Source organism: Eretmochelys imbricata, chromosome 4 (assembly GCF_965152235.1).
Source record: "Eretmochelys imbricata isolate rEreImb1 chromosome 4, rEreImb1.hap1, whole genome shotgun sequence".
Classification (NCBI taxonomy): Eukaryota; Metazoa; Chordata; order Testudines; family Cheloniidae; genus Eretmochelys; species Eretmochelys imbricata.
In genome coordinates, this window is record NC_135575.1 from 137856532 (window position 1) to 137872220 (window position 15689).

Here is a 15689-nt window from a genome sequence, read left to right on the forward strand (position 1 = left end):
ACAGGAGGAGGCAGCCTAATCCAGTGGATAGGATACTATGCTTGGATTCAGAACTCCTGGGTTCTATTTCTGATTCTTTCTGACTTCAGACAAAATTTCATCTCTCTGTACCTCAGTTTTCCCATCTATAAGATGGGGATAATATGTAAAGCCCTTTGAGATTTATGGATCACGAAAGCTTATGCTCAAATAAATCTGTTAGTCTCTAAGGTGCCACAAGTACTCCTTTTCTTTTTGCGGATACAGACTAACACAGCTGCTACTCTGAAACCTGTCGTTGGGCAAATAATGCCTTTGTTCCTCCATGCAGTATGCTTAGGCATGCAATAAGAAGGCATCCAGTTTGATGGAAATTGGGAACAGTCCAAAATGCCTTTCTTTTGAAATAAGAAGTGGTGATGGGAGGTGCAGTATACACATTTTCCATTGATCAGTCAGATATGGGTTGCATAGAGAGACTTAAAGAGCAGAAGTGCCATGTGAGTACTAAGTGGTGTTGTTTCAGTGTGAATAGGAAGCCTCCCAGATACAGTGACTCATCTATTCATCTTTATACAAAATGTTACTCTAAATCCAGTGTTGGCATATGCGAGTAAATCCCAAATGTGTTTTAAAAATGAAAGGTTGGGGAGAGGAGAGAGACTTCCCTATCTTATTTGCACAGAATAAGCACCTCCTCAGATTATCTGGTGGAGGAACCTCATACCTTGCAATCTGAAAACTCCAGAGCTCACAAGTTGCCCTGCTGGGGTCCTTTTGACTGCCCCTGATCTTTAATCATGTACTTCTTAATAAGTGTTTGGAGAAACCATTTTCCAGCAGCTGAATGATTATGGCATGTGGGGGTCTGCCCTTCTGGCCAAACCTATGTTGAATTTTAGCAGCCATGTATGCGCTCTTCTGCGGAGAGGCACACTAGTGTATGGGTGGAGGTGTAAAGTTGAGGCTAATTTCACAGCATGGATTTGTCAAGAACAACCCATGTCAAACCAACCTACCTTAATTCTTTGACAGGGTTACTGGCTGAGTGAATGGGGAGAAGCAGTAGACATGATACATCTTGATTTTAGTAAGGCTTTTGACACAGTCCCACATGACATTCTCATAAGCAAACTAGGGAAATGTGGTCTATGTTAAATTAATGCAGGGTGGATGTACAACTGGTTCAAAGACCACACTCAAAGTAGTTATCAATAGTTCGTTGTCAGACTAGGAGAACATGTCTAGTGGGGTCCCGCAATGATTGGTTCTGTGTCTGATACTATTCAATATTTTCATTAATGACTTGTATAACAGAGTGGAGATTATGCTTATAAAACTTAAAGATAAAACAAAGCTGTGGAGGGGTTTCAAGCACTTTGGAGCATAGGATTAGAATTCAAAATGACCGTGACAAATTGTATAATTGGTCTGAATTCAACAAGATGAAATTCAATAAAGATAAGGGCAAAGTACTTCACTTAGGAAGGAAAAATCAAATGCATAACTACAAAATGTGAAAAACTGGCTAGACAAAAGAACTACTTAGAACTACTTAGGGCGGTGTTATAGTGGATCACAAACTGAATATGAGTCAACACTGTGTTACAGCTGCAAAAAAGGCAAATATCATGTTGCAGTGTATTAACAGGAGTGTATGTAAGAGTTAATTGTCACACTTTAACCAGCACTGGTGAGGCCTCAGTTGGGGTATTCTATCCAGTTCTGGGTGCTACACTTCAGGAAATATGTGAACAAATTGGAGAGAATCCAGAGGAGAACAGCAAAAATGATAAAAAGTTTAGAAAACCTGACCTATGAGGAAAGGTTAAAAACCAGGCCTGTTTAGTCTTGAGAAAAGAAGAGACTGAACGGCAACCTGATAAGTCTTCAAATATGTTAAGGATTGTTCTAAAGAGGACTCTCTGATCAATTGTTGTCCATATCCACTGAAGGTAGGACCAGAAATAATGGGCTTCCTCTACAGCAAAGGAGATTTAGGTTAGATATTAGGAAAAACTTTCAAACTGTAAGGATAGTTAAATACTGGAATAGGTTTCCAAGGGAGGTTGTGGAATCCCCATCATTGGACGCTTTTTAAGAACAGGTTGAACAAACACCTGTCAGGTGGCCTCAGCGCAGAGAGCTAGACTAGATGACTTTTTGAGGTGCCTTCCAGTCCTACATTTTTCTATAATTTTGTGTTCCTTCTGCTCTGTCTTCATTACTTGTGATCCGTCACAGACTAGTAATTCATACTGAGAAAAATAAATGGCTGTGCTTGAGATGGCAGTAATGAAAAAAGTCTTTGTGATGCAACCTGACACCAGGTGAGGCTTTCCTGCTTTTGGTTTCCTTGAAGGATGGAAGCTTGCATGGTTTATGGTGAAGTTTGCTCACATTCACAAACCTTTGAAGTACAGAGAGGCCTGAGAAAAAAGCCTCACTCCAGTCCCCAAAAGTTTGGGAAGGTTAGGATCTCTACACAAACAATGGCTTAGGACCGTCTCTGCTCTGGAATGAAATTGCTTTGCTGTGTGATTTTTGCATTAAAATCCTATAGTTTCGCATGATCTTGGTGTAAATCCGGGGAATCTGGATGCTTCTAGGAGGCTTAAGGGAGAAGGTATAACTAGAACAGTTGTACTGAGCATGTGATGCTTCTTGCTTTATATCTGTGCTCCAGGATCTACACTGGTTTACGGTTACCTGTGAGGGAGTTGGTTGTAACCCTAAAAGCCTTAAAAGGTTTAGGTTCAGAATTTTTGAGGCCTTCCCTACAATAGAGAATTAAACTAGTTGTACTAAACCAGTTTCAGCACAAGCAGTTCAGTGTATATGCATTATCCATGCCTGAACCAGTTGAATGCACCCACGTTAGCCCTAGCCTAAACCATTGTTTTCTGGGTAGCTATCCCACAATTCCTGGCTTGGCTTCCAGAAGCAGTGCATTCTGGGAGAAGTTGCAAGACGACCAGTTGAACCATTTCAGCTTGCCTCTGTTCATGCTGGCACTAAACTGTTTCAGACTGAACTGGCTAAGCTTTAACCAGTTATTAAACCTTCTGGAAGGCTGGCTGTTCTAACTGGTTATGAAGCCATTTGGGGAACGTTCTTATGTGTGGATGCAATGTTTTCTAAGCAATTTGCTCTCACTAGGGCAGACCAGATCGCAGAGACAACTTCTTCCCTGTGTGATACCAGAGTAGTTCAGATCACTTGATGTGCTCAAGCTAGCAATCCACAGTTTAATCAGAAAGGGCTGGCAGCAGGGTGACTTCAATGAAGGGTCCCTGTCTCTAGAACTGAGTTCCCCCATTGGTCCAGGAGAGCCTGGGTTTGTTGACCTTTAGGTCATCCTGCAAGTTTGATTTCTGCAAGGCTTTCTGTGGGAAAGAGGGCTGAGTGGGTGGTACAAGTCCTAGTTTGAGTGGGGCTGGGAGGACCTTGTATTTTGGACATTGTTTCTAGCGTGTTTATGACTTCAGTGTTGTCTGGGTGCCCAGAGCTTGGGATGGGCCCAGATTGAAACAGAACAAAATAAATACAGTGAGAACTGATGTCATAGGAGAAGGGAAAAAATAGGCTGAATGTCAAGAGTAAAACCTTCTCTGGCAATGAGATGGCTTAATCAGTAGAACGGTCTGTCAGTTAAGGGAAGCGGTAGAAACTTTGTCCCAGGAGACATTGAAAATTAAACTGGACAATTGCCAATAGCATGTACTACAGGGAATTACCCTGCAATGGAAACTGATTAACTAAATGGGATCTAGTAGGTCCTCTCCATCTCTGACTTCCGTGAGCCAATTGAATTGTGCTTTTAGATTAATTTGTACTGACATCAAACATCAGGTGCAAAACCCAAGCGGATTAAAATGCAATTTACTGAATTTACTAGTCTCTAGTTCAGAAGCCTCAGTGAGAAGCAATGTAACTTAGTGGACACTGCACTGGACTGGGATTCAAGAGACTTGGGTTCTGTTCCTTCGCCAGCTAGCAGGGTGACCTTAGACACCGCTCTGTTTCTCAGTCTCCCCACCAGTAAAATAAGAGTAATGATATTTCCTTTTGTCAAGCTGCTTAAGCTCTACTAGGGAAAGAGCAAAGTGTTATAGATAACTGTGTTGGACAAAGCTGGGGAGACTATTCTGTGGAGTGCAATCCTACACATTATCCCTGTATGTGATGGGGCAGAGAGATGGACTAACTGACCTTAGTAGTAGGACTTTTCCATCTCAGTCGTCTATCCTCCTGGATGTGGGCGTGAGTAGTGGTTGGTAATGCACCCTGTGATTGAGCTGGTACAGGGAAGTGCCACAGGAGCTCTAATACAGCATGTTCACTTTCTTTTCTAGGTCAACATGGATTCGTGGTTCTTTGTCCTCTTGCTTGGAAGTGGCCTGATGTGTCTAGGTGCGCACGTCACTACCTCAGGTGAGAGATGTTCATCGCTTCCTCTCCTTCTGGTTGTAAACAGTAGTCGGGATTGAATGAGGAGATCCTCAGATCCTTAGTGATTTATTGCCCTCATCCCCCTAATTACCTGCCATGAAGAAGTGTCTGACAGGAGTTGCAGATGGTAAAGATGATCAGTATATGGTGTCTGCTAGAAGATAATGCTGGGCCTGCAAACATCGAAGATCCTCACTTATTGTGTGTGTGTTTGTTTTTTTTAATTAGTCATGCTCATAGTTAAGGTAGCAAAGGCAGGGGATAATATCTGTCTAAAACATCTGCTCTTCTATTGCCCTTATCACTGCAGGATCTAAAGCCATCTCCGTACTGTGGGATTGGTTTTTTTGCATTGATGTAGCTACAGTATGCAAATCCCAAGTGTACATGTGATGCAAGATGGAGCTTGCATTAGTGCAACATACCCAGCGACCTACTGGGATAAGATACATTGGTGCAGGCCCCATTGTGCACCAGTGCCGTGTGTTTATATTAAGGATTTGCACCAGTGTAACGTATCAGTGAAGTCTGACAATGCAATTCCCCAAGCCTAAGCAAGCCCTATATGCTGATTAAGCAATCTTACCAGTGGTCCAACTGAAAAATTCTTCCTTTCCGGACCCTAAGTCTAGTATGTGTTTAGAGATACTGAGATTGCGTCAAGGTGTGTGCACTGGATACACCTATCACTGCCAGTGCATGCCAGGTAATAGGTGCTTTAGGAACACACAGATACTGTATCAGCAGGGTTTATGCAAATTCTTTATAATCCTTGGTTCATTGATTCCATTCAGGTGGACAATCCTGATTGCCTGATGGGGACAGGAGGGAAGTTTTACCCCACAGTGTGCTGACTGGAACCCTGAGGCATTCGTTGCATTACCCTGAAGCATTTTTTAGTGGGCACATCCCACCTGACCAAAATCCTGCAATTGTGGATGATAGGCATTGGTGGCCTTTGTGCCTTCCTGTTGGCAATATCCCCCGCTGATCTTACTGCCATGACAGGGAATATAGTGGGAAGTCATCTTTTCCTCCATTCAGATCCTCCCACAGTGCCAAGTGAAACTATATTTGGACTCTGTTAACTCAGTACAAACGTTTGCTGTGTCAAATGATAGTTGAGGTCAGCTGCATTTAATACTGAAAACCTGCCTTTTAAATAATCTATGGTTGAGAATGAATGGGAAGGATTGAGATTGTCACATATCCCTGGTTGTCTAGAGCCAGACCCAGCTCCCATTGAAGCCACTGGAAAGACTCCCAGGGATTGCAATGGGAGCTGGATCAGACACCTACCAATCACTGAACTCCTGCGGTTCAGATGCAGGGCCTAATTCTCCTTTCACACCAGTGTTATTCTACTGAAGTCAATGGAGTTGCACTGAAGTAAAGTCAGAGGAGAATTGGTCCCATTTGGTGTTCCCAGGTTCAGCTGCCCCAGTGTTGGGGAGGGGAAGGAATAAAAGGACATTGGAGGTTATCTTGTGCTTTGTTACTTCCAGTGCCACCGTCCGTAGAGCACACCTCCACCAAGCATTCCGTGAAAGCCCCTACATCAGAGCCAGATGGCGGAAAGGGCACTAATCCAAACAGTCTGAATGCTAGCTCTCCAATGACCGTACCTAGCATGGCGCCTGGGCCTACTACCACGCAAGCCACAGAGCTCCCTCCTCACACCACTGTCAGCTTGCTGGGTAATGAAACCCATACCATGAGCACAACTGTGCCTGCACCTGGGTCCACCTCCAGTCCACCCAGCACGACGTCTTCTGCTGCACAAACCGCTTCACAAGACATAAAGACAGTGCCTGCAATGGGGAACATCACTGTGGCAGTAACTTCTCCAGAAACCATTGTCACTTCAGGTATGGCAAGGACACTTTTCATTCCTTCCTCTTCTTCCCTGTGCTCCAGGCCCCTCGCCCCTTTAATACCTGGCTTTATTCTTTTTTCTGTTTGCTAGAACATTTGGAAACCAGAAGTAAACTTTTTAGGGCCAGCTCCCCAGCTGGTGTAGACTGGCCCCTCTCCATTGAAATGAATGGAGCAAAGTTGACTTACACCAGCTGATGATCTGGCCCTTATACTTAGAAGACAGGGAAATGAAACCCAGGCTGTGTCCAGGGAAGAACAATGGTATGTGGCTAAGGCACAGGACTGGGATGCCAGGAGTCCTGATTTCTAGTCCCATTTCTGCCACAGGTTTTGGGCCAGTCACATCACCACTCTCTCTTTCCTCATCTGTCTGGTGATACCCAGTCCCAAGGGTTGCGAAGTCATTCTTTAAAAGAACACATAAGCAAGAAAAAAAACTCACTGGGATCCTGCTCAGCTGAAGTGCTTTAGTGGTCCAAAGGGCAGATATTATCACTCTGTATTTGTATTTTGATAGCACCTAAGGACCCAGTCAGGGAGCAGGGACTCCTCATACTGGGCATCATACAAACACATATGAAAAACACGGTCCCTGCCCCAAAGAGCTGATGATCTAGGTCACCGTTCTGAATGGGATCCAAGAAGGAATTGCCCAGGAAAGGGATCAGGGCCCCCTAACAGTAGGTACTGAACACGTGAATAACACAGTGGCGGTCCCTGCTCCAGAGAGCTTACAGTAAAGGCCACTTTTATAAATGTGGCCCTTGATTTCTGTGCCGCAGATTCTTTGTGTAACCTGAGAGACTGTGTGGTTCAGTGGCTAAGGCACTGGCCTGGGGGGCAAAAGACCTGAATTCTATTCCTAGCTCTAACCTGCTGTGTAATCTTGGGATCATTTCGTTCATCTGTGCTTCAGTTTCACATCTGTATAATGAAGAGAATACTTCCTGTTGGGAGAGATTCTCAGTCCTGTTATGCTGTGGGTCTGACTAGATGGCCATAGTTGTCCTTTCTGGTGTTAAAATCTATGATTATGTAAAATGGGGGAAATCACTCTGCCACACAAGAGGGTTTCAAGCGCTTTGTGATCCACAGATGGAAAGGGCTGTAGAAGTGCTGGGGATTGGAATAACAATGTCTGGTGAAAGGAGTAAGGGTTCAGTCACTGACACTCATTATGGTTTGTTTTGCTTTCTCTAGGTGAGCCGTCAAAAGGCCCAGGTAAGCGCTTACCATTAGACACTCACTCTCTATCCTAGGGCCTGACTGGTTTTAACTGAACCCTTGTTTCGATCGTTCTTCATATTAAGGTACCATTAATATATATTTTATAAAGGGTTAATAAATGACTGATAAATGTTATATGCATGTTACAGACACAAGTAGCATGTGTTATCAATTGTTATAAGCGCCTCACTAAAAAGTGTTTAGAGCGGATCATAAGCCATGGTTATAAGCAGCCTGATGGACTCAATAACAATCAATTAACTACATCTAGTAGTTTATCAACTCTTTGTAAACTATTTATAAATGGATTTGTATGGTAAAGTGTGAGCCTTGTTTTTGAATGGTTGGTTCTACCTTTTTTTACTCAAGCTTCCTCACTGGTCCCAGGTGTCTGCCTTGCCATTCCCAGGAGGGAAGTGGGTCCGTGGAAGGAGATGGGGGTGGGCTTTTTCCCTAGCATGAATGTTCAAAAGAAGCTAGCTTTGTAAAAGCTGGAAACTCTGAGAGAAATGCACTTTAAATCTCCAAAGCCCTTTCCATTTATTTTTAGGCTTTGAACTTTGTGTTCAGTGAATGATTTGGTTCTTTTATGTTTTGGAAGCAGTACCTGTTCATCCCTCGCCTCCTTTTCCTCTCCCCACCTCCTCCAGCCCATATGCCATGTGCATGTCACAATGTTTTAAGGAAGACAATTGTTTTATGCTGCTGCTGACTTATCAGGAGATACTACAAGTAAGAAAAACACAAACAAGGATCACAGAAGTTAGAGGCTGAGAGAGACCTATTAGGTCACATCTGGTCCATCCCCTGCCAGTCCATAGCTGTTCCGTACAGTGCTTTGTCTTACAAGTGTGTGTCTTGCAGGGTAGCCATTCCTGGAATTCTTGGACCCAGCTTCTTTATTGGATCAGGTCTTCATCTGATAAAAATTGGCATCACTCCATTAAAGGCAATGGAACTATTCTGATTTACACCAGCTGAGGATCTGACCCATAGTCTTTAGACGCATGCATGAATGCACGCACGTGACCACTGTTCTCTGTTGCACTGGTGTAGAATTATGCCCAGTGGGTAGCTACATGCAGTCACATTCTTAGGGGGCTCTTGTCTTTCTCACTGAGCCTTGGATGGTGCAAACAGAGCTCAGATTTTACATAGCAGCAGCCTCCATTTCAGAGTCTGCTCAGCCTGACTGTGATCTCTGGATTCATCTTTCTGTCTGGCAGCACTTTTTGCTTCCTCCTTCACTAGGCAAAGCTAATGGGACAAGTACAGGACTCTCTCTTAAAGGGGGCAATTTGCTTATGTGCTGAGACCCCAGTGTGAGGTTAAGTGGCAATAAAAGTGAACAGGGTTCTCAGTGCTACAAGCCAGCATGTATTAGAATGTAATAAAAAGCTTGAATTCCATTTGAAAATGGTATTTGTCATACTTCCACTGTTTACAAACAAGTGATTTCTTTGCCTTAAGAATTTCCTCAGTCTTGTGTGCTAGTTTTACTCCTGTTCTGTTTGCCACTGCATATTATATTTTTATACAAAATAACCTTGAGTTCTTCTCAGTTTATTTTTTATAGTCCATTTCAGTAGCCATTGAAACCTTTGTCTGCCCATCCTTCCTGGACCTGATGAGTGGTCTGTTTCTAGCAATACCAGCCCCAACTGCTCAAAAATCATGAGTCAGGTCTCAAAAACATAAGATCAGTTTAAATATCATGAGATTTGGGGGGAAAAAGTTGCAGTTATTTTATTTGGTTTCTGAGACATTAGGGCTCACTCAGCTCATGTTTTCAAATTTTTCTCCACAACCAGAACAGCTAAAAATGTACTTTTTTTTATTGAAATGAAAGCTGAGGTTCTCATATAATCACAGCACTCCAGGAGATAGGGAGTCAAAAGAAGAACCAAATACTGTGAAGCAGGCACTAAAAACACAGGGGTTAATTGTGTCACAATATTGTTCGGTCTCAATTTCTAACACCCCTTCCCCCCCCCCCCCCAGTTCTTCTTACAATTTGTATTTCTGTGTGGCTAAGATATTCATGTTTTGTCCTTTTTTGCTGTGCAGGTGATTCTGATCCGGACAGAAGAGGTGAGAAGTTCACATCTCATTGCCATGTTATGTCCGTATACTGTGTATTCCTCTGCTAAGCGTCACCAGCGGTGCTTTGGGTTTTTTTAATAGTGTTTGAAAGAACAGAATGCGTTCTTAGGGGCAGGATATCGAAAGTGCTCAGGGGCCAGTTTTTCAAGAGCTCATCACCTATTATTGGACTAGATGAGCTCAGCTTCTATTTAGATATCCAAGTAAGGTCCAGATTTTCAGAAGTATTCAGCCACCCAGAAGCTCCCCATGTGACCATTCTGATCAGATTTTTGAAAGTGCTTTCTGCCTAATGATATCTTAAACACAAAAAAGAAGCTTCCAAGAAGTGGAAGACTGGACAAATGACCAGGGAAGAGTGTAAAAATATTGCTCAGGCATGCAGGAGTGAAATCAGGAAGGCCAAATCACACTTGGAGTTGCAGCTAGCAAGGGATGTTAAGAGTAACAAGAAGGGTTTCTTCAGGTATGTTAGCAACAAGAAGAAGGTCAAGGAAAGTGTGGGCCCCTTACTGAATGGGAGAGGCAACCTAGTGACAGAGGATATGGAAAAAGCTAATGTACTCAATGCTTTTTTTGCCTCTGTCTTCACGAACAAAGTCAGCTCCCAGACTGTTGCACTGGGCAGCACAGTATGGGGAGGAGGTGAGCAGCCCTCTGTGGAGAAAGAAGTGGTTCGGAACTATTTAGAAAAGCTGGACAAGCACAAGTCCATGGGGCCAGATGCACTGCATCTGAGGGTCTAAAGGAGTTGGCGGATGTGATAGCAGAGCCATTGGCCATTATCTTTGAAAACTCGTGGTGATCAGGGGAGATCCCGGATGACTGGAAAAAGGCTAATGTAGTGCCCATCTTTAAAAAAGGGAAGGAGGAGGATCTGGGGAACTACAGGCCAGTCAGCCTCACCTGAAATCATAGAGCAGGTCCTCAAGGAATCAATTTTGAAACCCTTAGAGGAAAGGAAAGTGATCAGGAACAGTCAGCATGGATTCACCAAGGGCAAGCCATGCCTGACTAACCTAATTGCCTTCTATGACGAGATAACTGGCTCTGTGGATGAGGGGAAAGCAGTGGACATGTTATTCCTTGACTTTAGCAAAGTTTTTGATACGGTCTCTCACAGTATACTTGCAAGCAAGTTAAAGTAGTATGGGCTGGATGAATGGACTATAAGGTGGATAGCTAGCTAGCGAGATTGTCATGCTCAACGGGTGGTGATCAATGGCTCCATGTCTGTTTGGCAGCCGGTATCAAGTGGAGTGCCCCTAAGATCGGTCCTGGGGCCAGATTTGTTCAATATCTTTATTAATGATCTGCAGGATGGCGTGGATTGTACCCTAAGCAAGTTTGCAATTGACACTAAACTGAGAGGAATGGTAGATATGCTGGAGGATAGGGATAGGATACAGAGGGACCTAGACAAATTAGAGGATTGGGCCAAAAGAAATCTGATGAGGTTCAACAAGGACAAGTGCAGAGTCCTGCACTTAGGACGGAAGAATCCCATGCACCTCTACAGACTAGAGACCAAGTGGCTAGGCAGCAGTTCTGCAAAAAAGGACTTAGGGATTACAGTGGACGAGAAGCTGGTTATGAGTCAGTGTGCCCTTGTTGCCAAGAAGGCTAACGGCATTTTGGGCTGTATAAGTAGGAGCATGGCCAGCAGATCGAGGGATGTGATCATTCCCCTCTCTTCAGCGTTGGTGAGGCCTCATCTGGAGTATTGTGTACAGTTTTGGGCTCCACACTACAAGAAGAATGTGGAAAAGTTGGAAAGAGTCCAGCAGAGGGCAACAAAAATGATTAGGGGCCTGGAGCACATGATTTATGAGGAGAGGCTGAGGGAACTGGGATTATTTAATCTGCAGAAGAGAAGAATGAGGGGGGATTTGATAGCTGCTTTCAACTACCTGAAAGGGGTTCTAAAGACTCAGACATTAAGGTCAGAAGGGACCATTATGATCATCTAGTCTGACCTTCAGCACAATACAGGCCACAGAATCTCAGCCACACACTCCTGCAATAAACCTCTCACCCATGTCTGAGCTAGTGAAGTCCTCAAATCATGGTTTAAAGACTTCAAGGTGCAGAGAATCCTCCAGCAAGTGACCTGTGCCCCATACTGCAGAGAAAGGCGAAAAGCCCCCAGGGCCTCCTCCAATCTGCCCTGGAGGAAAATTCCTTCCCGACCCCAAATACGGCAATCAGCTGAACCCTGAGCATGTCGGCAAGATTCACCATCTAGATACCCAGGAAAGAATTCTCTGTAGTAACTCAGATCCCACCCCATCTAATATCCCATCACAGGTCATTGGGCCTATTTACCATGAATAGTTAAAGATCAATTAATTGCCAAAATCATGTTATCCCATCATACCATCTCCTCCATAAACTTATCAAGCTTAATCTTGAAGCCAAATAGGTCTTTTGCCCCCACTGCTTCCCTTGGAAGGCTGTTCCAGAGCTTCACTCCTCTGATGGTTAGAAACCTTCATCTAATTTCAAGTCTAAACTTCCTGATGGCCAGTTTATATCCATTTGTTCTTGTGTCCACTTTGGTATTGAGCTTAAATAATTCCTCTCCCTCCCCAGTATTTATCCCTCTGATATATTTATAGAGAGCATGGATTGATCTAGACTTTTCTCAGTGGTAGCAGATGACAGAACAAGGAGTAATGGTCTCAAGTTGCAGTAAGGGAGGTTTAGGGTGGATATTAGGAAAAACTTTTTCACTAGGAGGGTGGTGAAGCACTTGAATGCGTTACCTAGGGAGATGGTGGAATCTCCTTCCATACTGGTTTTTTAAGGTCAGGCTTGACAAAGCCCTGGCTGGGATGATTTAGTTGGGGATTGGTCCTGCTTTGAGCCCGGGGTTGGACTAGATGACCTCCTGAGGTCACTTCCAGCCCTGATATTCTATGATTCTAATGTGTTTGGGCTCTGTAGAAAATCTGGCCCCTGCCTGGCACCTGTAGATGTTAAATTCTTTTGAAAAAAGTGCTTCTATTGGGGGTGCCAAACTCTTTTAAAAAATCTGGCATTAGAACCTCCATAGATCTGGGTAAATAATTTGTATCTATGAGAGCTATTTGAAGAATTTACCTCTCCTTTTCTGCTTGGGAATTGCCTGTTAATCATGATTTCCCCTAATGTGTTCATTTTTCAAAGTATTTGCCAAATAATTCCTGTGAATAATTCTTGTTCATGAGCAGATCTGCCAGCAAATAATCAAAATTCCAGCTGTTTTGATTATAATGATAGGTCATTTGGTCTGTTTCTGTCATGTGATTAGTTGAGTTTAATTTAGACACTCAGGTTTCCCTCTGGAATATTTGCAATTACAAATTAATTCAGAAATACAGGAATTGCCAGACCGGAGCAGACCATTGGTCTTTTTAGTTTGGTTTTCTGTACTTTGAAATTAGCTTTCTGCAGATATTTTAGCAATACTCTGTTCAGTGTTTCAGCTAGATTAGGTTACAAGGTGCTCCAGTTAATTTGGTTAGATTTGCAACTCTCATGATTCTATGCACAGTGTAAATAACTAGTTAGATACTCTGTTTCTGCAAATGTTCTTGTCAATAAACATGTTTGCTAGAACATTCTCAGAAAGTGAAAACAAAAGGGATACAGGCCAAGTGAATTCATTTTAAAATTTGGCTGTACACCTATGGAAACTTTCTGCACAGTTCCCCTACCTCCAGCACAGCATGTGTATTGTTCAGTGCTCTCTCACACCTGCAGATGCTGAAACAAAAAATTGCAAAAATGTGATTTACTTTTTATCTCTGCTGCTGTTAGTTTATTTTTTGCACTTCACTGGCTTGGATAGTTAAACTAAGCTGGTCAATTTCATTTCCTGGTTCTTAGGGACCAGTGAAAGGTGTTGATGTTTTCCGTAATGCAAGGGGGATATTTAAAGGAACACCCACGTTTTTTGAGTTGCGCTTTTTTTTTGTTTTTTTTAAATGTCATGAACTTTTGTTCCCATTCGATACAACAAAACATTTTTATTGCCTGAACCTAATTTTTTTGCCCTCTGTGAGGTTGCACTAGGGTACCTGAGAGCAGAATTTTATCCTGTGAACCAGATCTTCTGTTGGTGTAAATCACTGTAACTCCATTGAAGTCAGTGAGTTACACTGATTTATACCTGCTGCAGATCGGCCTCATATTTTCATTCTGATTTTACTCTTCTTTGTGTCCAGATACTCTAGTGTGGTGCCTGAACCTGCATTATTTACTCATGCAAGAGCTCCCCTTGGACCTGGTTTGGTTTCTTTTACAATGATGTGTACATTAAATAGTTCCATTGACTTCAGCGATGTTATGACACTGTGAAACCATGACAGAGATTAAAATCAGGCTCATTAGCTGACTTCATCAGGACTGGTTGCTGCAGGATCAGGCCTGTTATGAATAGAGCATCTTAGAAATTACACTGGAGTTTTCCTTTAAATGTAAGGAGCATTGTGAGCAAACATTATGAAGAGTTTATAGGGAAGTGAAGGCTTTGAGCAAATATAGTTTGTCTTCTTTTAAGTCAGGGCAAATGCCCTTTGGGAGCTACTTACTTTAAAAAAATGTATCTAGTATCGGGAAGAGGGAAATTGCTGGTACGCTTGTAAAGAAAGTTACAGCAACATCTTTAACAATATCTTTAATGACACTTCAAAACTTATCCCCCTTAACAAATTTCTAGTGGTGTCTCTAATGCAAGCAAGATAAAGGAGCTTTCACTGAAAGTGAGTGAAAATGTTCTGTATTTTTTTTCCCCCCGTGATCATTAAACTTTCAAGAGGAGTGGTGCAAGATGGTAAATGTCAGAGAATAAATCACACTTTGGCTACTTATTATTTAGGGCTGTTATATAAAAAACAAATAACCCTTTAATTTTACTCATACACTCTGTGTGTGTGTGTGTCTCTCTCTCTCTCTCTTTCATATGTACACCTATAGCAGTTTCTGTGTAAGATATGTTCCTAGAAACCTGAAAGAATTTGGTTTCTCTGTTCGTTTTTTAATCCTCAGATGGCTGTAGTTTGGAATTCCGAGTGCTACTGTAAGATTCATTACTGCAGAACATAGGGAGAGTTGAGCTTGATGGATTATGCCAGAGAATTAATGCCTCTTTGTTCTTTGATTTGTTTCTTTAAATATGGCATTTCAGAATGAAAATGTGTATATCATACCAGATCTTGGTTTTATAGCATTTTCACTACATTGCACACAACAGGGCCATTCAGAACTTCCTCAGGATTAGACCCGGAACCACCTGTTCCAAAAGCAGTTAATCTAGAGGAGAATCTCCTTTAGGTGAAAGCAATATAGGGACTATGATACAAAGTTGATCAGTTCTGATTCCATCCAGCAGAAGATAGTGTGTGGGGGGGGGGAGGGGTGCATTTGTAGACACATGTGCGTGCATGCACACACACACACATACCAGTTCATTACATTGTGTACAAAGATAGATATATTATCCAGTAGTTGGGGCAAAGGACTGGAAGTCAAAACTCCTGAGTTCTTCAGGAGATCAGTTCACGTCTGGCTCACTGTGTCAGCTAGATGTATAAATTTTAAGGTCAGAAATGACCATATTATCAAGGTTTACCTCCTGTATAACACCAAACAAGTCATTTCCTCTTGTAACTCCTGTATTGAGCCCAGTAACTTGAGTTTGATTAAACCGTATCTTCTGGAAAGACATCCAGTCTTCAGATAAAGACAAGAGATGGAAAAGCCTCTGTGCCTCCATTTTCCCATCTGTAGAATGGAAATACATCTCTACTGTATAAGGGTGTACTGAGGCTTAAATAACACAAGTAAAGTGCTTTGAGATCTTGGGATGAGAAGCATTATATAATTGCAAAATATTGTTTTTCATAGATATTGCTGAATTTTATTAAAAATTCCTAGTAATCCAGAATTTACAGGAGGCCCATTATAGTAAGCAACCTCCAAATTTATTCCTGTACCCTGGGGCTGACGATCTAAGAAGATAAGCAACATGTAAACAGTTTGGGAGAAATATGCAATAACAAATATAG

General features: G+C 42.6%; 1 protein-coding gene across 3 annotated transcripts in view; it reads left to right on the forward strand.

The window, feature by feature from the left end:
* The window catches only part of PTPRA (protein tyrosine phosphatase receptor type A), a 258757-nt gene that overhangs the window by 195235 nt on the left and 47833 nt on the right, over positions 1 to 15689 (forward strand). For all 3 annotated transcript variants that reach the window (XM_077816029.1, XM_077816026.1, XM_077816027.1), the window contains 4 exons: positions 4335 to 4413; positions 5937 to 6299; positions 7510 to 7530; positions 9604 to 9627. In XM_077816029.1, coding sequence (XP_077672155.1) covers positions 4335 to 4413; positions 5937 to 6299; positions 7510 to 7530; positions 9604 to 9627 — 487 coding nt within the window. The remainder of the gene's footprint in view (positions 1 to 4334; positions 4414 to 5936; positions 6300 to 7509; positions 7531 to 9603; positions 9628 to 15689) is intronic.